We start from the raw sequence: 22,952 nt of genomic DNA on the forward strand, positions 1-22,952 counted from the left end.
ATAAAACCTTAAGATCCCAGTTGGGCCTACTGTGCACAGATTTGGAGTCCAAACTATTGGAAGAATGTTGAGCCAATCGAGAGGGTCAAGCACCAATGTTGTGAGGATATTTTTTTTTAAAACCAAGATTTTGCTTTATGTTCATGATTAAGTGATGCCATTTTACAGTTGATGAACAGGAATTTACTGTATGCAGAGTTGAGTCGCTCACCTTACCGCATTACATGCAGTTGGGTAATTAGCAGCAAGAATGGGCTGATAACACACCCCGATCTCAGCCAAGCCAAAAGGTAACTTCCTGTTCACAAGGCTCAAAGACTTAGTATATTCTTGAAAGGCTCCTGCAGTAGATCAAAAGAAACAGATGTGCACTTCAGACTTCAAAAAAGTGTGCTTTATTATCTATGATAAGATTCTATAGATAAGACGTCTTACAAATTGTGGCTAGCTTTAACTTTGAATATTTGTCTTTAAGACAACTAAGGAATTAATTACATTACATATTATGTATATCAAGTATCCCAATACATATCCAGCACCAGTCTTAACCCATATCAACCGCCCCTACAGCACGAACATACACCCCAAAATCTTATTTGCCACTCATATGCTTAGTTCCCCTATGTATGCCCATATTTTCAACCATCCCCCAAAAACACTTTCACCGAGAAAGTATGCATCACATACGATACAAATAGACACTCCTCAGAAGGAAAAATGACTAACGGAATTGGTTCAAAGTTTAGGCAGATAGTTCTGCACAATTGATATCATACTGCTACTTTGAAGCCCAGTTTTATAATGTTCAAATTACATTTAATCCTGATATACACCCCATCCTAGCTCATTCATACAGAAAAGAACCACAATTCCCACATAATAACATCCATTTCCTAAATGATTCCAGAGGTTTTGCCTCCACTATCCTACCTAGAACTCCATTCCAAGTGTTGATTACCCTGCACCAAGGAGGACTCACCCCACCCACAGATCTTCTCAAGGAGAGTACTTCAGCTTGCCACTGCCACAGTGAGTTAAACGATAAAAGCCAGAAAAGGGAGGGAAATTTCATTAAATAAAATATATCAAATGACTCCCCTGTCATTTTTGCTCATCTAACAGCAGCCAGCTCAAGAATTGACTGCTTGCTTGCTGCCACCTCTCTTCACCCCAACCCCACTCTATTGGTGATTGTGTTGCGAGGTGAGTAGAGGGACATGATGTGGAAAAAAGGGAGAATTTAAATAATGGGAGAGAAAAAAAATATTAAAACCAGTACAAACGAAAACAAATGTTTTACCTCAGCATGGTAGAATGTGGCTTTCAGGTGCAACTTGTTGTTTTTCAGTCCAGAATAAGATTGCAGCTCAACCAATAATGATTAGCAATTGAATAGAAAAGATCAAGAAAAATAATTTGGTCTTCTTCTAGCACTAAAACTCACGTTAGAATGCAACACATTAGTATTTTCAAAATCCCTAATTTTTGTTCTCCAGTAACCTGGCATTCAGAGTAAAGACAGATTTGGAAGCATTTTTTTTTTCCATGGATAGTTTGTTGGCAAACATTTTGTATTACAATACAATTACACCAGACTATATAGTCAGCATGGATGCAAGGTGGCAGGGAGAGTTGTCTCAGGAATTAAGCAAAACATTGACTTGGAAAAAGTTATTCGTTTCACGATTTTAAAATTGCAGAAATACTTCAGAATCCAACTCCCATTTCTTAATGCTCACAATTTTAGAAATTTTCAAATTTGCAACATTAGATTTTTTAAAAACTGGATCAAGAATTCTGAAATGAATTACTATTCAAGATATTGGATAATAGTAACGCTCAGAGGGTAGATAGCTTCTGTGACTCCCGGGAGTCAGTGTTAGAAAGGTATATCTTACAGACTCTGACTGATAACGTCACGTGTCATCTGGCCTAAATTACAAAACAAAAAACCCATGAGTTAATCTGTGGTCACACACCAAAAAATGACGCCTTACACTGTGAGGGAAAGTATTACCTTTAGTTAAAGAAAGGATAGCAGAATACTACTGAAATGTAGTTTTGCCTTGCAATCGTAAACACCATTCCTATAACCCCACACCCAACAAAGGCAATTAAATATAAGATAGTCACTAATAAATCCAATAGGGTATTCAGGATAAACTTCTTTACCCAGAGATTGGTTTGAATGTGGAACTCACTACCACAAGGAGTAGCTGGGGCGAATAGCATAGATGCATTGACGGGCAAGCTAGATAAACACACGAGGGAGAAAGGAAGAAAAGGATACGGTGATGGGGTTAAATGAAGATCGATGGGAGGAGGCATGGAGACATGTTTATGTGGAGTATGGACTTTGTTGGGCTGAATGGCCTGTCTTTGCGCTATAAATAACATGCAACTATATTCTATATAATTCTATGTCATTCACCCACTGGCACTTCTAGTAGGGTCAATGGTAGCGGGAACCTTGCCCAAGTTTTCCATATCTAAACCAGAATACTGTGACCAATTGTGGCACATCTATCATTGCCATGACTGAAATAAGCCAACGCAGCAAGACCAGTGACTGAGCTTGGGACTTTCTTGGTCTGTATTGCTCAGAAGGTGACTTTACTGCAACCAGAGAAGCCAACTTTTCTCTTTTGCTCTTCATAAACCTTAATTATGTTGCCCACAGAAACTCTTTTACTTCCTATCATTCTCAGTGTTGAAATCAAGACTCATCATATCTCCCATACCAACTCATTCTTTCCCTTCTCATATACCTGTCTTTCGTCCCTCCTACAATTTTCAGACTTTTAAAACCCAAGATTATCGTCACATAATCTTGACTTCCTGATTCGCCTAATTTTCTATACTACTCTTTTCAACTTGAGTTTCTCAAATTTAAAAAAAAATGAGTTTATACTGTAAAGGTACATTCTTATAGCTCAATTTCTATTAAAATATATTTTTTTTCAATCACAGCTGATGCGACAAAGGATCGAGATAAATAGCTCAGTACTGCCATCAACTGGTATTGTACTGGAATTTTTTTTTTTTTTAATTGTTTTATTATTTCACCACCCCTGTCCCTTCTTCAATCTGATCGCATAACCAATACCCGGAACTTGCCATTGAGGGAAACTGCATGCAAAATCTCACAAACTATTACTCTATAGTTCAGTACACATAGTTGGGATGAAATTAGATAATTGGAAATCCTTTTCTGGTGCAGATCTTTCCACCTCTGGAATTCACCTTGTACTCATCAAAATCTTATTTCTTGTTGGACATGTTGGAGAGTTGAGGGTTAATAATCAAATTAGAGTATAGTAGCCAAAACTAGCCATTGGTTGTCTGCGAAACACAAGAGAACATGAATAATCGGGTTCTATTCCACTCCAGATGCCTGCTTATCAACTGGAATAAAAGGCAGTGCTGACTGCAATGAACATCGACCATGAGTGATTAATGTTGAATAATATAGCTTTGAAAGATCTCACGAAAGAAGTTAGCAGTCTGACAGTCTGTCTGCGCATCTTTGTGGTAAACAACCAGTGTATAAAAAGAGTGAAGTTGCAAGGCTAGGAACATAAGAACATAAGAAATAGGAGCAGGACCTGGCCCCTCGAGTCTACTCCGTCATTTAATAAGATCATGGCTAATCTGATCATGGACTCAGCTCCACTTCCCTCCCGCTCCCTATAACCCTTTATTCCCATATCGCTCAAAAATCTATCTATCTCCGCCTTAAATATATTCAATGATCCAGCCTCCACAGCTCTCTGGGGCAGAGAATTCCATAGATTTACAACCCCCAGAAGAAATTCCTCCTCATCTCAGTTTTAAATGGGCAGGCCCCTTATTGTGAGACTATGGGCCCAAGTTTCCACATGATTTGCGCCTGATTTTTAGGAGCAACTGGTGGAGAACGGACTACCTTAGAAATCGCAATTCTCCACATTTTTTTTTCTGCAGTTCTAGTCAGGTAGAACAGTTCCACTTTGGAACAGAATTTTTTCTTCAAAAGCGGGCGTGTCCGGCCACTGACGCCTGATTTGAAAGTTTCCACAGTGAAAACGTACTCCAAACTAACTTAGAATGGAGCAAGTGAAGATTTTTGTAGAACTGAAAAAACCTGTTCTACACATTAAAAAATCAGGCGCAGGTTACAAATTAGGCGTCCAGAACGAGGTGGGGGGGAGGGGGAGGGGAAGGGAATTCATTAAATTCTACAATAAATCCTTATTTATACTTATACAAATAAATCCAACCTGAATAAAAATTTATAAGCAAAGAAAAGATTAAATAAACCATCTTCCTACCTGTGTGAAAGTGCTTCAGCCAGGGAGAATGCTGCAGCAAGCCTCACAAAACGAGGCAGCCGTTCCCGAACGCCGGGGGTGGGGGGGAGGAAGCCGTTCCAGACAGCGGGAGGGAGGGAGGGAAGGAGACAGAAGGCTGCAGGAAGCCTCAGAAATTGAGGAGCCATTTCCCGACGGCAAAAGGGGGAGGTAGTCGGGAAACGGCTGCCTCAACTTTCTGAGGCTTCCTGCAGCCTTCTCAGTGCTGATGGCAATGTGCTTTTATTAAAAAATGTTCAAAAACTAAATAGCTACAAAGAACTACAAAAATGGCCGAGTGCCAATGTTTCCTTCACACTGCGCGTGCGCGAACGCTCCAACGCGCAGCGTTGCCGGCAGGAAAAAAACTAATTTAAATAGTACCCGCCCCCTCCCACTTACAAAATCGGCGCGAGTGTAGTCTCCGCCCCCCTGGGCGCCGCTCCAAACAGACAAGGAGCTGCAGAACGCTCCAGAATCGCGAGTTTTTTTTCCGGCGCCGTTTTAGGCGAGAAAAACGGGCGCCCAGCTCGGAGGGGCGCCCGTTTTTTATCGTGTGGAAACTTGGGCCCTATGTCCCCTAGTTTTAGTTTTCCCTATGAGTGGAAATATCCTCTCTGCATCCACCTTGTCGAGTCCACTCATTATCTTACGTTTCGATAAGATCACCTCTCATTCTTCTAAATTCCAATGATTAGAGGCCCAACCTACTCAACCTATCTTCATAAATCAACCCTCTCATCTCCAGAATCAACCTAGTGAACCTTCTCTGAACAGCCTCCAATGCAAGTATATCCTTCCTTAAATACAAAGACCAAAACTGTAAGCAGTACTCCAGGTGTGGCCTCACCAATACCCTGTACAGTTTTATCAGGACTTCTCTGCTTTTATAATTTATCCCCCTTGCAATAAAGGCCAACATTCCATTCGCCTTCCTGATTACTTGCTGTACCTACATACTAACTTATTGTACTTTCATGGACCCCCAGGTCCCTCTATACTGCAGCACTTTGCAATGTTTCTCCATTTAAATTATAATTTGCTTTTCTATTTTTTCTGCCAAAGTGGATAACCTCACATTTTCCAACATTATACTCCATCTGCCAATTTTTTGCCCACTCACTTAGTCTGTCTATATCCCTTTGCAGATTGTGTGTGTCCTCCTCACAATTTGCTTTCCCACCCATCTTTGTATCATCAGCAAACTTGGCTATATTACACTCAGTCGCTTCATCCAAGTCATTAATATAGATTGGAAATAGTTGAGGCCCCAGCACTGATCCCTGCAGCATCCCACTAGTTACTGTTTACCAACCGGAAAATGACCCATTTATCCCAACTCTCTGTTTTCTGTTAGTTAGCCAACCCTCTATCCCATGCTAATATATTATCCCCAACCCTGTAAACTTTTATCCTGTGCAGTAACCTTTTATGTGGCACCTTATCGAATGCCTTCTGGAAATCCAAATGCACCACATCCGCTTATCCACTCTGCTCGTTACATCCTCAAAGAACTCCAGCAAATTTGTCAAACATGATTTCCCTTTCATAAAACCATGCTGACACTGCTTTTCTAAATCTCCCCCTACTGCTTCCTTAATAATGGACTCCAGCATTTTCCCAACCACAGATATTAGGCTAGCTAGTCTATAGTTTCCTGCTTTTTGTCTGCCTCCTTTTTTTAAATAGGGGCGTTACATTTGCAGTTTTCCAATCCGCTGGGATCACTCCAGTATCCAGGGAATTTTGGTAGATCACAACCAATGCATCCACTATCTCCGCAGCCACTTCTTTTAGGACCCTAGGATGTAAGCCATTAGGTCCAGGGGACTTGTCTACCTTTAGTCCCATTATTTTAGTACTACTTTAGTGATAGTGATTGTATTAAGTTCCTCCCTCCCTCTAGCCCCTTGATTAGCACTATTGGGATGTTTTTAAGTGTTTTCTACCGTGAAGACTGATACAAAAATTTTTTTCAATGTCTCTGCCATTTCCTTGTTCTCCAGTATTAATTCCCCAGTCTCATTCTCTAGGGGACCAACGTTTACTTTAGCCACTCTTTTTCTTTTTATGTATCTGTAGAAACTCTTACTATCTGTTTTTATATTTCATGCTAGTTTACTTTCATACTCTATCTTCCCTATCATTTTTTTTTTTAGTTGTTCTTTGCTGGCTTTTAAAAGTTTCCCAATCCTCTGGCCTCCCACTAGTCTTGGCCACATTGTATGCCCTTGTTTTCAATGTGATACCATCCCTTATTTCCTTAGTTAGCTACGGATGGTTATCCCTTCTTCTACAGTCTTTCCTTCTCATTGGGATATATTTTTGTTGTGAATTATGCTTTTGATAGCTAAAACCAGGACAAAGGTTTTGGAAGTTTGCAGGAAAGTTTTAGGTTTCAGAAAATCTATGATATAAGCCAGGGATTCAATCACAATTCCAACTCCTATTTTACCTTTGCAACTTTACTCATTATTACTGCCAGCCTCCCATTATCCTACATAAATACAAACTCAGTATTGCTTAGTGCAATTATTGCATTACTGCCACAGTGCTGTAAGACCACCTAGAATTAGTACCGCACCTTAACTGTTGTGTTGGATCAGGCCACAGCTCCCCATAGTTCAGGAGACAACAAAGGGGGCGGATGGGTAGGTGGTTTAGAATAAACAAGCAAAAGTATAAACTGAAAAAAAAAAATTAAATGAATTGTTTTTATTTTATTCAAGGAGAAAAAGCTCTGTGACTCAAAGGAATATCCTGGGAGGAACTATGGGGAATGGAATGAAAACAAAAGTTTAAAAAACTAAAAAATAATTATGCTACTGTACCTTGCAGGAGGTTAGGACGTAGTATAGTGCTCTCCTTCAGTAAGTCTTTTAGTGAAGTAATCTCTTCCTTATTCAAGTCTTTGTTGCCTAATGGTACTTGCAATGCTGCAGTCTCTATTGGCCTCACTGACCCGTTGTCTGAATTCTGACAGCCCATCAATCTATGAGGAGTCTCCACTCCAAATACCTGCTCTCTAGATAATACCACTGAGTCCCACCACTTGGTGGCCAAGTTCTTCTTCAGTTCCATTCCCAAATGTCCATAATTATACCAGCCATTGATGACAGCATCTTGGGTAATTACATCTCCAGTTATAAAATGCCTTCTCTGGCAAAGCTCAATCAGTGTTTCAGTAAATCCATAAAAATCAAAAGTAGATTTATTGTATTTTCTTGACACCCGCCAAAAACCAAGGATTTGCCAATCTTGTGGAAACACTTTATTGGAGACCTTCCATTGCTGCAGGAATGACCGAACAGGAAATGTCATAATCATCAATCCCATGATGGCGAGGTTCATTCATAGATTTCACACAGGCAGAAATGTATGCAAAATGATCCGAGTGATTTGCTGTCATACGTAATTTTTGGCATCAATCAAAATTGCATGAGTGGTCTTAATGTCACAAAACATCTGCAGTAAAATAAACAGAATTTGTAAATCCAAGTAAAGTTTATTCACAGTAATAAACCTTTCCCAAAACCCTACTCAAGTTATTTGTACATTGTTTAAAACAAAACTGCAGGTTCTCATATTCGTCACTGTTATGATAATCATGTCATCCAGATTAGTTCAGGATAAGAACACAAGAAATGTAAATAAAATGTTTTAAAGTCCCTCTGCTACGAGTTCAATGATTAAAATTACTGTACAGTGTCGTACTATGCTACTAGTTTATTAATTTGCGGTTTGTGTTGAGTTAGGTAATCTCAGCTAAGGGCAGCCAAGGCTATAATTTGTCATGGCATCCCTGAGGCAGAGGGAAAAATTCATCCAGGTTTCCCACTCATAACTGATATCCAATGAACTATGTAGGAAATTGTGTGTGGATATCAGGTGAGGAAGAAATCAGGCTTAGCTGTGATTCCTTAGTGACACACGATATCTAGCCTCACACATAAAACATTCAATTAGGTGAGGTATATAATGGCTGCCATTGTTGATGTCAGTATTTGCAGGACTCTATGGAGAAGCCTTACATCCATTCATTTAGGTAGCGCAGATTGAAACCAAAATGCATGACAGCCATCAGGAACAGGAACCTTGGCAAATTTTCCCATCTTAGACCAGGAATTTAAGAACCATTGCAATGCCCACTATCATCCTGTCAAAAAACAAAAAGGGCCAAATTACAGCAAAATTCTAAAGGGGCAAAGTGTGTTAAAAAGACAAGCCTAAAGGCTCTGTGCCTCAATGCGAGGAGTATTCGGAATAAGGTGGACGAATTAACTGCGCAGATAGCAGTTAACGAGTATGATGTCATTGGCATCACGGAGACATGGCTCCAGGGTGACCAAGGCTGGGAACTCAACATCCAAGGGTATTCAGCATTTAGGAAGGATAGACAGAAAGGAAAAGGAGGCGGGGTGGCGTTGCTGGTTAAAGAGGAAATTAATGCAATAGTACGGAGGGACATTAGCCTGGATGATGTGGAATCGGTATGGGTGGAGCTGCGGAAATCCAAAGGATAGAAAACGCTAGTGGGAGTTGTGTACAGACCACCAAACAGTAGTAGTGAGGGTGGGGACAGCATCAAACAAGAAATAAGGGATGTGTGCAATAAAGGTACAGCAGTTATCATGGATGAATTGAATCTACATATTGATTGGGCTAACCAAACTGGTAGCAATGCGGTGGAGGAGGATTTCCTGGAGTGTATTAGGGATGGTTTTCTAGACCAATAGGTCAAGGAACCAACTAGAGCTGGCCATCCTAGACTGGGTGATGTGTAATGAGAAGGGACTAATCAGCAATCTTGTGGCACGAGGCCCCTTGGGGAAGAGTGACCATAATATGGTAGAATTATTTAAGATGGAGAGTGAGACAGTTAATTCGGAAACTTTTCAGAATGGCAGGCAGTGACTAGTGGAGTGCCGCAGGGCTCAGTGCTGGGACCTCAGCTCTTTACAATATACATTAACGATTTAGATGAAGGAATTGAGTGTAATATCTCCAAGTTTGCGGATGACACTAAACTGGGTGACGGTGTGAGCTGTGAGGAGAACGCTAAGAGGCTGCAGGATGACTGGGACAGGTTAGGTGAGTGGGTAAATGCATGGCAGATGCAATACAATGTGGATAAATGTGAGGTTATCCATTTTGGGGGCAAAAACACGAAGGCAGAATATCTGGATGGCGGCAGATTAGGAAAAGGGGAGGTGCAACGAGACCTGGGTGTCATGGTTCATCAGTCACTGAAAGTGGGCGTGCAGGTACAGCAGGCGGCAAATGGTATGTTGGCCTTCATATCTAGGGGATTTGAGTATAGGAGCAGGGAGGTCTTACTGCAGTTGTACAGGGCCTTAGGAATATTGTGTTCAGTTTTGTCTCCTAATCAGAGGGAAGGACGTTCTTGCTATTGAGGGAGTGCAGTGAAGGTTCACCAGACTGATTCCAGGGATGGCTGGGCTGTCATATGAGGAGAGACTGGATCAACTGGGCTTTTATTCACTGGAGTTTAGAAGGATGAGAGGGGATCTCATAGAAACGTATAAGATTCTGACGGGACTGTACAGGTTAGATGCAGGAAGGATGTTCCCGATGTTGGGGAAGTCAAGAACCAGGGGACATAGTCTTAGGATAAGGGGTAGGCCATTTAGGACTGAGATGAGGAGAAACTTCTTCACTCAGAGTTGTTAACCTATGGAATTCCCTGCCGCACAGAGTTGTTGATGCCAGTTCATTGGATATATTCAAGAGGGAGTTAGATATGGCCCTTACAGCTAAGGGGATCAAGGGATATGGAGAGAAAGCAGGAAAGGGGTACTGAAGGAATGATCAGCTATGATCTTATTGAATGGCGGTGCAGGCTCGAAGGGCCGAATGGCCTACTCCTGCAGCTATTTTCTATGTTTCTATGAAATCAGTTAACACATCATAGAACAGTGGCCGAATACCTGATTTTCCTGTCTCTGACTCGCTAGTAGAGCACACAGTACATTTATCCAGCCATCATGGGAGCCTTATTATACTGACTGACTGCAATCTTTTCTGTAATGTCACACTGCTTGTCCAAAATACAGTACTGGATGAGAAGAAATTTCCTCCAACTAAATATTGGGACAACCCAAGGCATTTGGACCCCACCATAAACTTCCTAGTAACTGTCTGAGGCTGGACCAGGTTGCTCACAACCTTGATGTCATAAGTGATCTTGGAATGAGCTGCCGACCACATATCTGCGCCATAACTAAGACCGCCTATTTCCACCTCCGTAACACCCCCCATCTCGGCCCCTGCCTCAGCTCACCTGCTGCTGAAACCCTCATCCATGCCTTTGCTACCTCTAGACTTGACTATTCGAGCACACTCCTGGCTGGCCTCCCACTTTCTACCCTATGTAACCTCGAGGTCATCCAAACCTCGGCTGCCCGTATCCTAACTCGCACCAAGTCCCGTTCACCCATCACCTCTGTGCTCGCTGACCTGCATTGGCTCCTGGTCCAACAAAACCGCAATTTTAAAATTCTCATCCGTGTTTTCAAATTCCTCCATTGCCTTGCCCCTTCCTATCTCTGCAGCCTCCTCCAGCCCTACAAGCCTTAGAGATCTCTGCGCTCTTCCAATTCTGGCCTCTTGCACATCCTCAATTTTAATTGCTCTACCGTTGACTGACAGCCGTGTCTTCAGCTGCCTAGGTCCCAGGCTCTGGAATTCCCCCCCAAAATCTCGCCGCCCCTCCTTTAAGATACTCCTTAAAACCTACCTCTGTCCAAGCTTTTGGTCATCTGTCCCAACAGCTCCTTGTGGCTCAGTGTCAAATTTTGTTTGATAACGCTTCTGTAAAACGCCTTGGGATGTTTTACTATGTTGAAGGTGCTATACAAATGCAAGTTGTTGTTGTTATCCAATTAGAATGTAATGCCTATTGGACATTAGAATGGATTGAGCACTATTTCAAGGTTTTTATGGATGCTTGAAGAAACTTGCATATCCTTCAAGGTTCAAGGTTTCCCTAACAATCTTCAATTACATCCCAATCCATCTACCACTTATATCTCCATTTGTGTATATTTGGATTGCTGCTTCTTCTGGAAATTCTATCAGATAGCTTCCCTATCCAAATTGTCTCTCAATTGCATGAGTTCCTCCATATTGTATTGCTTCCTTTAGAAGATCCAGCGCATGACCGAGACAAAGAAATAGTATAAGTGAAAGGTGAAGGAGTAAAACAGAGGATAATGTCGCTCCTTATCACAATCTAGTGAGACTTGGAGAAAAGTGTGCTTCTGCACAGTCTGAGCATATTCAATTTGGAATACCTCACCAACACTCACTACCTAGGTTGAAAGAAGAGTTAAAAAAAAACTTTAAAAAGTAATGCTATTGCACCTTGCAGGAGGGCCCAAGTTTCCACATGATTTGCGCCTGATTTTTAGGAGCAACTGGTGGAGAACGGACTATCTTAGAAATCACAATTCTCCACATTTTTTTTTCTGCAGTTCTAGTCAGGTAGAACAGTTCTACTTTGGAACAGAATTTTTTCTTCAAAAGGGGGCGTGTCCAGCCACTGATGCCTGATTTCAAAGTTTCCACAGTGAAAACGTACTCCAAACTAACTTAGAATGGAGCAAGTGAAGATTTTTGTAGAACTGAAAAAACCTGTTCTACACATTAAAAAATCAGGCGCAGGTTACAAATTAGGTGTAGGGAACGAGGGGGGGAAGGGAAGTCATTAAATTCTACAATAAATCCTTAGTTATACTTATACAAATAAATCCAACCTGAATAAACATTTATAAGCAAAGAAAAGATTAAATAAACCATGTTCCTACCTGTGTGAAAGTTCTTCAGGCAGGCCTTTAGGAAGCGGTTTGCCGTCGGGACCGAAGGCTGAACGGGCCGGGCCCGAGATTTCGGGCAGGGCCCGTCCCCAGCACCAGAGGTAGGTGGCGTTGGGTCGGGTCGGGGAGAGAGGTTCGGTTCGGGTCGGCGGGGGAGGGAGAGAGAGAGAGAGAGAGAGAGAGAGAGAGAGAGAGAGAGAGAGAGAGAGAGAGAGAGAGGAGAGGGAGGGAGGGAGGGAGGTCAGGTCGGGGAGAGGGAGGTCAGGTCGGGGAGGGGGAGGTCAGGTCGGGGAGGGGGAGGTCAGGTCGGGGAGGGGGGAGGTCAGGTCGGGGAGGGGGAGGTCAGGTCGGGGAGGGGGAGGTCAGGTCGGGGAGGGGGAGGTCAGGTCGGGGAGGGGGAGGTCAGGTCGGGGAGGGGGAGGTCAGGTCGGGGAGGGGGAGGTCAGGTCGGGGAGGGGGAGGTCAGGTCGGGGAGGGGGAGGTCAGGTCGGGGAGGGGGAGGTCAGGTCGGGGAGGGGGAGGTCAGGTCGGGGAGGGGGAGGTCAGGTCGGGGAGGGGGAGGTCAGGTCGGGGAGGGGGAGGTCAGGTCGGGGAGGGGGAGGTCAGGTCGGGGAGGGGGAGGTCAGGTCGGGGAGGGGGAGGTCAGGTCGGGGAGGGGGAGGTCAGGTCGGGGAGGGGGAGGTCAGGTCGGGGAGGGGGAGGTCAGGTCGGGGAGGGGGAGGTCAGGTCGGGGGGGGAGGTCAGGTCGGGGAGGGGGAGGTCAGGTCGGGGAGGGGGAGGTCAGGTCGGGGAGGGGGAGGTCAGGTCGGGGAGGGGAGGTCAGGTCGGGGAGGGGGAGGGTCAGGTCGGGGAGGGGGAGGTCAGGTCGGGGAGGGGGAGGTCAGGTCGGGGAGGGGGAGGTCAGGTCGGGGAGGGGAGGTCAGGTCGGGGAGGGGGAGGTCAGGTCGGGGAGGGGGAGGTCAGGTCGGGGAGGGGGAGGTCAGGTCGGGGAGGGGGAGGTCAGGTCGGGGAGGGGGAGGTCAGGTCGGGGAGGGGGAGGTCAGGTCGGGGAGGGGGAGGTCAGGTCGGGGAGGGGAGGTCAGGTCGGGGAGGGGGAGGTCAGGTCGGGGAGGGGGAGGTCAGGTCGGGGAGGGGGAGGTCAGGTCGGGGAGGGGGAGGTCAGGTCGGGGAGGGGGAGGTCAGGTCGGGGAGGGGGAGGTCAGGTCGGGGAGGGGGAGGTCAGGTCGGGGAGGGGGAGGTCAGGTCGGGGAGGGGGAGGTCAGGTCGGGGAGGGGGAGGTCAGGTCGGGGAGGGGGAGGTCAGGTCGGGGAGGGGGAGGTCAGGTCGGGGAGGGGGAGGTCAGGTCGGGGAGGGGAGGTCAGGTCGGGGAGGGGAGGTCAGGTCGGGGAGGGGGAGGTCAGGTCGGGGAGGGGGAGGTCAGGTCGGGGAGGGGGAGGTCAGGTCGGGGAGGGGAGGTCAGGTCGGGGAGGGGGAGGTCAGGTCGGGGAGGGGGAGGTCAGGTCGGGGAGGGGAGGTCAGGTCGGGGAGGGGGAGGTCAGGTCGGGGAGGGGGAGGTCAGGTCGGGGAGGGGGAGGTCAGGTCGGGGAGGGGGAGGTCAGGTCGGGAGGGGGAGGTCAGGTCGGGGAGGGGAGGTCAGGTCGGGGAGGGGGAGGTCAGGTCGGGGAGGGGGAGGTCAGGTCGGGGAGGGGGAGGTCAGGTCGGGGAGGGGGAGGTCAGGTCGGGGAGGGGGAGGTCAGGTCGGGGAGGGGGAGGTCAGGTCGGGGAGGGGGAGGTCAGGTCGGGAGGGGGAGGTCAGGTCGGGGAGGGGGAGGTCAGGTCGGGGAGGGGGAGGTCAGGTCGGGGAGGGGGAGGTCAGGTCGGGGAGGGGAGGTCAGGTCGGGGAGGGGAGGTCAGGTCGGGGAGGGGGAGGTCAGGTCGGGGAGGGGGAGGTCAGGTCGGGGAGGGGGAGGTCAGGTCGGGGAGGGGGAGGTCAGGTCGGGGAGGGGGAGGTCAGGTCGGGGAGGGGGAGGTCAGGTCGGGGAGGGGGAGGTCAGGTCGGGAGGGGGAGGTCAGGTCGGGGAGGGGGAGGTCAGGTCGGGGAGGGGGAGGTCAGGTCGGGGAGGGGGAGGTCAGGTCGGGGAGGGGGAGGTCAGGTCGGGGAGGGGGAGGTCAGGTCGGGGAGGGGGAGGTCAGGTCGGGGAGGGGGAGGTCAGGTCGGGGAGGGGGAGGTCAGGTCGGGGAGGGGGAGGTCAGGTCGGGGAGGGGGAGGTCAGGTCGGGGAGGGGGAGGTCAGGTCGGGGAGGGGGAGGTCAGGTCGGGGAGGGGGAGGTCAGGTCGGGGAGGGGGAGGTCAGGTCGGGGAGGGGGAGGTCAGGTCGGATCCAGTCCGGGGGCGAGAGTAGAGTCGGGTGGGAGCGGGAGCGGCAGCGGCAGACGGGTCGAGTCGGGGGGGCGGGGGGGAAGAGTAGGAGCGGGAGTCGGCAGGAAGCAGGAACTGGCCATGGGAGGAGCCTTATTCACGCAGCCCCAGTGAGGCCATTCGGCCAGGGCTAGGGGCTGCGTGCTTCGGGCCCCTCCCACACAGTTTCGGGCGCCTGGAGCTACTGCATTTGCGTGCCCACTGTAGTGCGCATGTGCAGAGCTCCCGGCACTGTTTTCGGCGCAGGGTCCTAGTTCCGCCCCCTACAGCGCCGCGCCGAGGGCCAGAGGACCTGCAGGGAGGTGGAGAATACGGAGGGTTTTTTTAGCCGCACTTTGTGGCGCGAACAACGGGCGTCCAGATCGGAGGGGCACCCGTTTTTATCGTGTGGAAACTTGGGCCCGTAGTATTTGTTCTCCTTCAATAACATCTTTTAGTGAAGCAGCAATTTGTGTTATTACAACCTTCACAAAGTATGGCCTGTTTCTGTGTTGTAACATGGCATGTTTCTATTAATAAATAATAAAAATGCCTTAATAGCACATGCAATTAAGGGAAACGTCAGCACATCGATATAGAGATAGTAGAGGGCAGAAATCAAGGTGAAGGGAAATTTCAGACTGGAAAGATGTAGTAAGTGGCATTTATACAATGTTGGGGCTACTATTATTTACATGTATAAATGATTTGGCTAAAAACAAAATTTGCTGCTGAAACCAAATTGAAAGATAGGATGGACACATTGGGAACAGGACTGTGAAAGACTGCGGGAAACATAGATAGGCTAGCAGAATGGGTAAATAGGCCGATAGATGCAGTCCAGTGTAGAAAAATGTGAAGCAACACACACCTTAAACGGAAGACAGGGACTTTGGTATGCTGATCTGCAGGTTATTAAAATTGTCAGCAACACCTCTATAAAGCACCATGAGACATTTTATCTACATTAAAGGCACTATATAAAATACAAATTGTTGCTAAAGATATAAAATGCCATTTAAAAAAATAAGTGGTACTTTTGGTTTTATATTTAGAGGCACTAAACACAATAGGAACCCAAAATTCTGTATTGCAATGGTTTTGGGTGCCCCATTATGGGAGGAAATAAAACCAATGGAAAGGCTACAGCATTGTTGTTACCAAGGATAATGGTTTAGAGTTAGAGATACGAGAAGTTAGGCCATTTAAAAAATATATATAAATGGAGCTGAGAAGGTGGAGTGGTGATTTGACACGAGTCAATAAGGCAAATTGTAAGATTGCTTTCACTGGTCAGCAGGACAGTTTTTTTTTATTTGTTCAGGGGATGTGGGCATCGTTAGTAAGGCCAGCATTTATTGTCCATCCCTAACTGCCCTCGAGAAATGCAGTGAGCCGCCTTCTTGAACTGCTGCAGTCCGTGTGGTGAAGGTATTCCCACAGTGCTGTTACGGAGGGAGTTTCAGGATTTTGACCCAGCGATGATGAAGGAATGGCTATATACTTCCAAGTCAGGATGATGTATAACTTGGAGGGGAACTTGCAGGTGATGGTATTCCCATGCGCCTGCTGTCCTTGTCCTTCTAGGTGGTAGACTTCGCGGGTTTGGGAGGTGCTGCTGAAGAAGCCTTGGTGAGTTGCTGCCGAGCATCTTGTAGATGGTACACACTGCAGCCACGGTACGCCGGTGGAGGAGGGAGTGATTGTCTAAGGTGGTGGATGGGGTGCCAATCAAGCGGGCTACTTTTTCCTGGATGGTGTCAAGCCGCAAGTGTTGTTGGAGCTGCACTCATCCAGGCAAGTGGAGAGTATTCTATCACACTCCAGACTTGTGCCTTGTAGAGGTGGAGCTAAGAAACAGCAAGGGGCAGACAACATTGGAGAGAGTTGTTATAGGCCCCCAAGTGGTAATGTAAGGCACAGTATAAATCAGGACATTAGAGGTGCATGTAACAACGGTAATACAATAATCATGGGGGACTTTAATCTACATATAGCCTGGGCAAACCAAATATGCAGTAATAGTGTGGAGGATGAATTCATGGAATGTATACAAGATGGTTTTCTCGATCAGTATGTTGAGGAACCAACTAGAGAACAGGTTATTTTAGATCTAGTATTGTGCAATGAGAAAGGGTTAATTATTAACCTTGTAGTAAAGGGACCATAACATGATAGAATCTTACATCAAGTTTGAAAGTGATTTAGTTAAATCCAAAACTGGGGTCTTAAATCAAAGCAAAGGAAACTATGTAAGTATGAGGGGAGAGTTGGCAAAGGTAGATTAGGAAACTACATTAAAAAGTATGTCAGCAGACAAGCAATGGCTAGCATTTAAAGAATTAACACATCATTTACAACAAGGCACAAAACCCCACAAGAAAAGTGATCCAACCTTGGCTAACAAGAGAAGTTAAAGATAATATTAGATCAAAGGAAGAGGTTTATAATATTCCCAAAAAGAGCAGTTACCTTGAGGATTGGGAGGACCAAGAAATTGATAAAGGGAAAATAGAATGAGAGTAAACTAGTGAGAAGTATAAAAACAGACTGTAAAAGCTTCTATAGGTATGTACAAAGGAAAAGATTAGCGAAAGTAAATGTAGGTCCCCTACAGGCTGAGACAGAAGAAATTATAATGGGGAATAAGAAATTGGCAGAGAAATTAAACAAATCCTAAGACACGAAAAACCTCCTGAAAAATAGTGGAGTATCAGAGGAAATGAAAGAAATTAGTAAAAAAATAGTATTGGAGAAATTAATGGGACTGAAAGCCGATAAATCCCCAGGACCTGATGACCTACATCCTAGGGTTTTGAAAGAGGTGGCTATAGAGATAGTGGATGCATTGGTTGTCATCTTCCAAAATTCCATCGATTCTAGAACAGTTCCCGCTGATTGGAAGGTAGCTAATGTAACTCCTCTATTTAAGAAAGGAGCAAGAGAAAAAAATGGGGAACTATAGACCAATTAGCCTAACATCGGTAGTAGGGAAAATGCTAGAATCTATTAAGGATGTGGTTAACAGGACACTTAGAAAACATGGATTTTTGAAAAGGAAATCGTGTTTGACACATGTGTTGAGTTTTTTTTTAGGTTTTAGCTAGTAGAATAGATAAAGGGGAACCAGTGGATGTGGTACATTTGGATTTTCAGAAGCATTCGATGAGGTGCCACACAAGAGGTTATTGAACAAAATTAGGGCCCTTGGGATTGGAGGTAATATACTTGTATGGATTGAAGATTGGTTAACAGACAGAAAACAGAGAGTAGGAATAAACGGGTAATTTTCAGGTTGGCAGACTGTAACTAGTGGGGTGCCGTAAGGGTCGGTGCTTGGGCCCCAGCTATTCATAATCTATATCAATGATTTGGATAAGGGGACCAAATGTAATATATCCAAGTTTGCTGATGATACAAAGCTAGATGGGAATGTAAGTTGTGAGGAGGATGAAAGACACTTCAAGGGGATAGAGACAGGCTGAGTGAGTGGGCAAGAACATGGCAAATGGAATATAATGTGGAGAAATGTGAAGTTATCCACTTTGGTAGGAAAAATAGAAAAGCAGAGTTTTTTTTTAAATGGTGTTAGTTCGGAAGTGTTGTTATTCAGAGGAACCTGGGTGTCCTTGTACATGAATCATTGAAAGTTAACATGTAGGTACAGTAAGCAATTAAGAAAGCAAATGGTATGGTGGCCTTTATTACAAGAGGATTGAGAGTATGAGTATTACTGCAATTATAAAGGGTCCTGGTGAGACCGCACCTGGAGTATTGTATACAGTTTTGGTCTCCTTACCTAAGAAAAGATATAATTGCCATTGACGGAGTGCAACAAAGGTTCACCAGACTGATTCCTGGGATGAGGGGATTGTCCTATGAGGAGAGATTGAGTAGACTAGGCCTATATTATCTAGAGTTGAGAAGAATAAGAGGTGATCTCACTGCAGCATACAAAATTCTTACAGGGCTCGACAGGTTAGATGCAGGGAGGATGTTTCCTCTAGCTGAGGAGTCTAGAACCAGGGGTCACAATCTCAGAATAAGGGGTCGGCCATCATTTAGCACTGAGATGAGGAGAAACTTCTTCACTCAGAGGGTGGTGAATCTCTGGAATTCTCTATCCCAGAGGGCTGTGAAGGCTCAGTCTTTGAGTATATTCAACATAAGAACGTAAGAAATAGGAGCAGGAGTAGGCTATTTGGCCCCTCGAGCCATTTAATAAGATCATGGCTGATCTGATCATGGGTTCAGCTCCACTTCCCTGCCCGCTCCCCATAACCCTTTATTTCCTCATCACTCAAAAATCTGTCTATCTCCAGCTTAAATATATTCAATGACTCAGCCTTCATAGCTCTCCGGGACAGAGAATTCCACAGATTTACAACCCTCAGAGAACAAATTCCTCCTCATTTCAGTTTTAAATGGGTGACCCCTTATTCTGAAACTATGTCCCCTAGTTCTAGATTCCCCCACGAGGGGAAACATCATCTCTGCATCTACCTTGTCGAGCCCCTTCATTATCTTACAAGTATGACAAAAAAAATGTTCTAAGTTTCCCCGTTTGATTTCTTCATTTTGGCGCAGCCTAACCTGTCCTTTAGTTTTTGGATGAAGCCTTGATCTGCGCCAAAAAGATTGGGTTGCGACGGTAACCAAGACAAAGATCGATAGATTTTTGGATATTGAGGGAATCAAGGGATATGGGGATAGTGCAGGAAAGTGGAGTTTAGGTAGAAGATCAGCTGTGATCTCATTGAATGGCAGAGCAGGCTCGAGGGGCTGAATGGCCTACTCCTGCTCCTAATTCTTATGTTCTTATGAAAGGCTTTTGGGAGTCAGGAGGCGAGACACTCGCAACAGATTACCCAGCCTCTGACCTGCTCTTGCTGCCACTGTATTTATGTGGCTGGTCCAGTTAAGTTTCTGGTCAATGGCGATCCCCCAGAATGTTGATGGTGGGGGATTCGGCAATGGTAATGCTGTTGAATGTCAAGGGGCAGTGGTTAGACTCTCGCTTGTTGGAGATAGTCATTGCCTGGCACTTGTGTGGCACTAATGTTACTTGTCACTTATCAGCCCAAGCCTGACTGTCGTCCAGGTCCTGCTGCATGCGGGCATAGACTGCTTCATTATCTGCGGCTAGAACGATTGACCTCCAACCACCACAACCATCTTCCTTTGTGCTAGATAGGACTCCAGCTAGTGGAGAAGTTTCCCCGATTCCCATTGACTTCAATTTTACTAGGGCTCCCTGATGCCACACTCGGTCAAATGCTACCTCTGGAATTCAGCTCTTTTGTCCATGTTTGGACCAAGGCTGTAATGAGGTCTGGAGCCGAGTGGTCCTGGCGGAATCCAAATTGGGCATCGGTGAGCCGGTTATTGGTGAGTAAGCGCCGCTTAATAGCACTGTTGACGATGCCTTCTATCACTTTGCTGATGATTGAGAGTAGACTGATAGGGCGGTAATTGCCGGATTGGATTTGTCCTGCTTTTTGTGGACAGGACATACCTGGACAGCTTTCCACATTGTCGGATAGATGCCAGTGTTGTAGCTGTACTGGAACAACTTGGTTAGAGGCGCGGCTAGTTCTGGAGCACAAGTCTTCAGCCCGACAGCCGGGATGTTGTCTGGGACCACAGGCTTTGTTGTATCCAGTGGCTTTTCATGAAGAAAAATATGAGGACACAAATTGATCATAAAAAGAATTAAAGGAATTAGAAAAAAATCTTTTGACAGAGAACAGAGGACACGTGGAATACTCTGCCATAAATTGTTGTTCACAGTTGTTTCAGCCGAGGAAGGCCATTTGGCCCAACTTAATTCATCCACCCAGAAAGATCCTGTAGTCCCTGAAAGTAGTGGGTTAGGTTTAAGTTCAATCAGAGACTTGCAGGAAAGGTACTGAGGGGAATGATCAGCTATGATCTTATTGAATGGTGGTGCAGGCTCGAAGGGCCTACTCCTGCACCTATTTTCTATGTTTCAAAAAGAACTTCATTAGTAGTAAAGCACTCTGGGACATCACCAGGTCGTGAAAAGCATTATAAAAGTGCAAGTTCTTTCTTTCTTAAAAGATTTTCACTTTCACTACTCTTCGTGGAAGATTTGCCCCTACCCAAGTTGAGCAGTCTGTTGAAGCAGAATGCACGGGTTCTTTTGAAAGAATTTAGATAATTACTTGGAAAAAAGTGTATATGAAGGTGGGTTTAGACTAAGTGGCTTATAATGAATACAGTACATCTCTCAAATGGGTCATCACTTTTTTCCCTCCACGATCCATATACCCTCCACTCCGTCCCATCCTCTTTTCCCCCTCCATTCAGACCCGTTCTTTTCCCTTCCCGCTACCAGCCTTATCCCTTTTCCCACATCTCTTACCCCCTCGCATTTCCACTATCCTCTCCCATTCCCCTTTCCAACTCGCATCCCCCACTCCCTCTCATCCCCTTTCCTCATCTCCCTCATACCCTTTCCCCCCCCTGCATCCCCTTTTCCCACTTCCCCCCACTCTCATTTCCGCCCCCCACTCTCATATCTTTTTCCCACTCCTCCCCCTTTCCCACTCCCCCATCCCCTCATCACCTTTTCCCACTCTGCCCTCCTCCCCGTCCCCTTTTCCCACTCCCCTCTCCTCCTCGTCCCCTTTTCCCACCCCTCTCCTCCTCGTCTACTTTTCCCACTCCCCCCTCCTCCTCGTCCCCTTTTCCCACTCCCCCATCCTCCTCGTCCCCTTTTCCCACTCCCCCTCCTCCTCGTCTCCTTTCCCCACTCCCTCCCTCTCCTCCCCATCGCCTTCCCCTTTCCCCCTCCTCGTCCCCATTCCCCCCTCCTCCTCCTCATTCCCTTTCCCCACCCCCCCTCTCTTCGTCCCCTTTTCCCACTCGTCCCCTTTCCCCCCTCCTCCCCGTCCCCTTTCCCCTCTCCCTCCCGCTCATCCCTGTCCCCTTTCCCCCTCCCCATCCCCCCTTCCTCCTCGTCCCCTTTCCCCCCTCCTCTCTCCTCTTCCCCCCCTTTCCCCTTCCCCCCTCCTCCTCGTCCCCTTTCCCCACTCCCTCTTCGTCCCCTTTCCCCACTCCCTCCTCGTCCTCGTCCCCTTTCCCCACTCCCTCCTCCTCCCCCCCCCCATTCCCCCTCCTCGTCCTCCCCCACTTTCCCCTCCTCCCCACATTCCCCTCCCCCTCACTTTCCCCTCCTCCCCCCCCCCACTTTCCCCTCCTCCCCCCCCACTTTCCCCTCCTCCCCCACCCCACTTTCCCCTCCCTCCTCCTCCCCCCCCACTTTTCCCTCCCTCCCTCCTCCCCCCCCACTTTTCCCTCCCTCCCTCCTCCCCACTTTTCCCTCCCTCCCTCCTCCCCACTTTTCACTCCCTCCCTCCTTCCCTTCCCCCCCACTTTTCCCTCCCTCTTTCCCTTCCCCCCCACTTTTCCCTCCCTCCCTCCTTCCCCTCCCGCCCACTTTCCCTCCCTCCCTCCTGTCCTCCTTTCCCTCCCCCCGTTTTCCCTCCTTCTCCCCCCTCCTCCTCCTCCCCCCCCTTACCCGCTTTCCCCCCTCCTCCCCGTCCCCCTTTCCCCCCTCCTCCCCTTTCCACCCCCCCTCCCCTTTCCACCCCCACTCCCCTTTCCCCCCACCACACGTCCCCTTTCCCCCCACCACACGTCCCCTTCCCCCCCCTACCCGTCCCCTTCCCCCTCCCTCCCCCCCTCCCGTCCCCTTCTCCCCCTCCCTCCCGCTCATCCCTGTCCCCTTTCCCCCTCCCCATCCCCCCTTCCTCCTCGTCCCCTTTTCCCACTCATCCCCGTCCCCTTTCCCCTCTCCCTCCCGCTCATCCCTGTCCCCTTTCCCCCTCCCCATCCCCCCTTCCTCCTCGTCCCCTTTCCCCCCTCCTCGTCCCCTTTCCCCCCTCCTCTCTCCTCTTCCCCCCCTTTCCCCTTCCCCCCTCCTCCTCGTCCCCTTTCCCCACTCCCTCCTCATCCTCGTCCCCTTTCCCCACTCCCTCCTCCTCCCCCCCCATTCCCCTCCTCGTCCTCCCCCCCACTTTCCCCTCCTCCCCACATTCCCCTCCCCTCACTTTCCCCTCCTCCTCCCCCCACTTTCCCCTCCTCCCCCCCCCACTTTCCCCTCCCCCCCCACTTTTCCCTCCCTCCTCCTCCCCACTTTTCCCTCCCTCCCTCCTTCCCTTCCCCCCCACTTTTCCCTCCCTCCCTCCTTCCCTTCCCCCCCACTTTTCCCTCCCTCACTCCTTCCCCTCCCGCCCACTTTCCCCTCCCTCCCTCCTGTCCTCCTTTCCCCTCCCCCCCGTTTTCCCTCCTTCTCCCCCCCTCCTCCTCCTCCCCCCCTTACCCCCTTTCCCCCCACCACACGTCCCCTTCCCCCCCTACCCCCTCCCTCCCCGTCCCCTTCCCCCCC

At 47.5% G+C, this 22,952-nt stretch overlaps 1 protein-coding gene across 3 annotated transcripts in view; it reads right to left on the reverse strand.

Moving 5' to 3' along the window:
* polg2 (polymerase (DNA directed), gamma 2, accessory subunit) overlaps positions 1-20,193 on the reverse strand; it is a 47,542-nt gene extending 27,349 nt beyond the window's left edge. For all 3 annotated transcript variants that reach the window (XR_011587320.1, XM_070857867.1, XM_070857866.1), the window contains exons 1-3: positions 20,055-20,193; positions 7,160-7,793; positions 212-341 (exon numbers count right to left, since the gene is read on the reverse strand). Coding sequence is in view for 2 of the 3 variants with exons in the window: in XM_070857867.1 (XP_070713968.1) it covers positions 212-341; positions 7,160-7,679 (650 nt within the window). In the remaining variant the exon portion in view is untranslated. The remainder of the gene's footprint in view (positions 1-211; positions 342-7,159; positions 7,794-20,054) is intronic.
* Between the last annotated feature and the right edge of the window lie 2,759 nt (positions 20,194-22,952).

Source organism: Pristiophorus japonicus, chromosome 16, assembly GCF_044704955.1.
Source record: "Pristiophorus japonicus isolate sPriJap1 chromosome 16, sPriJap1.hap1, whole genome shotgun sequence".
Classification (NCBI taxonomy): domain Eukaryota; kingdom Metazoa; phylum Chordata; class Chondrichthyes; family Pristiophoridae; genus Pristiophorus; species Pristiophorus japonicus.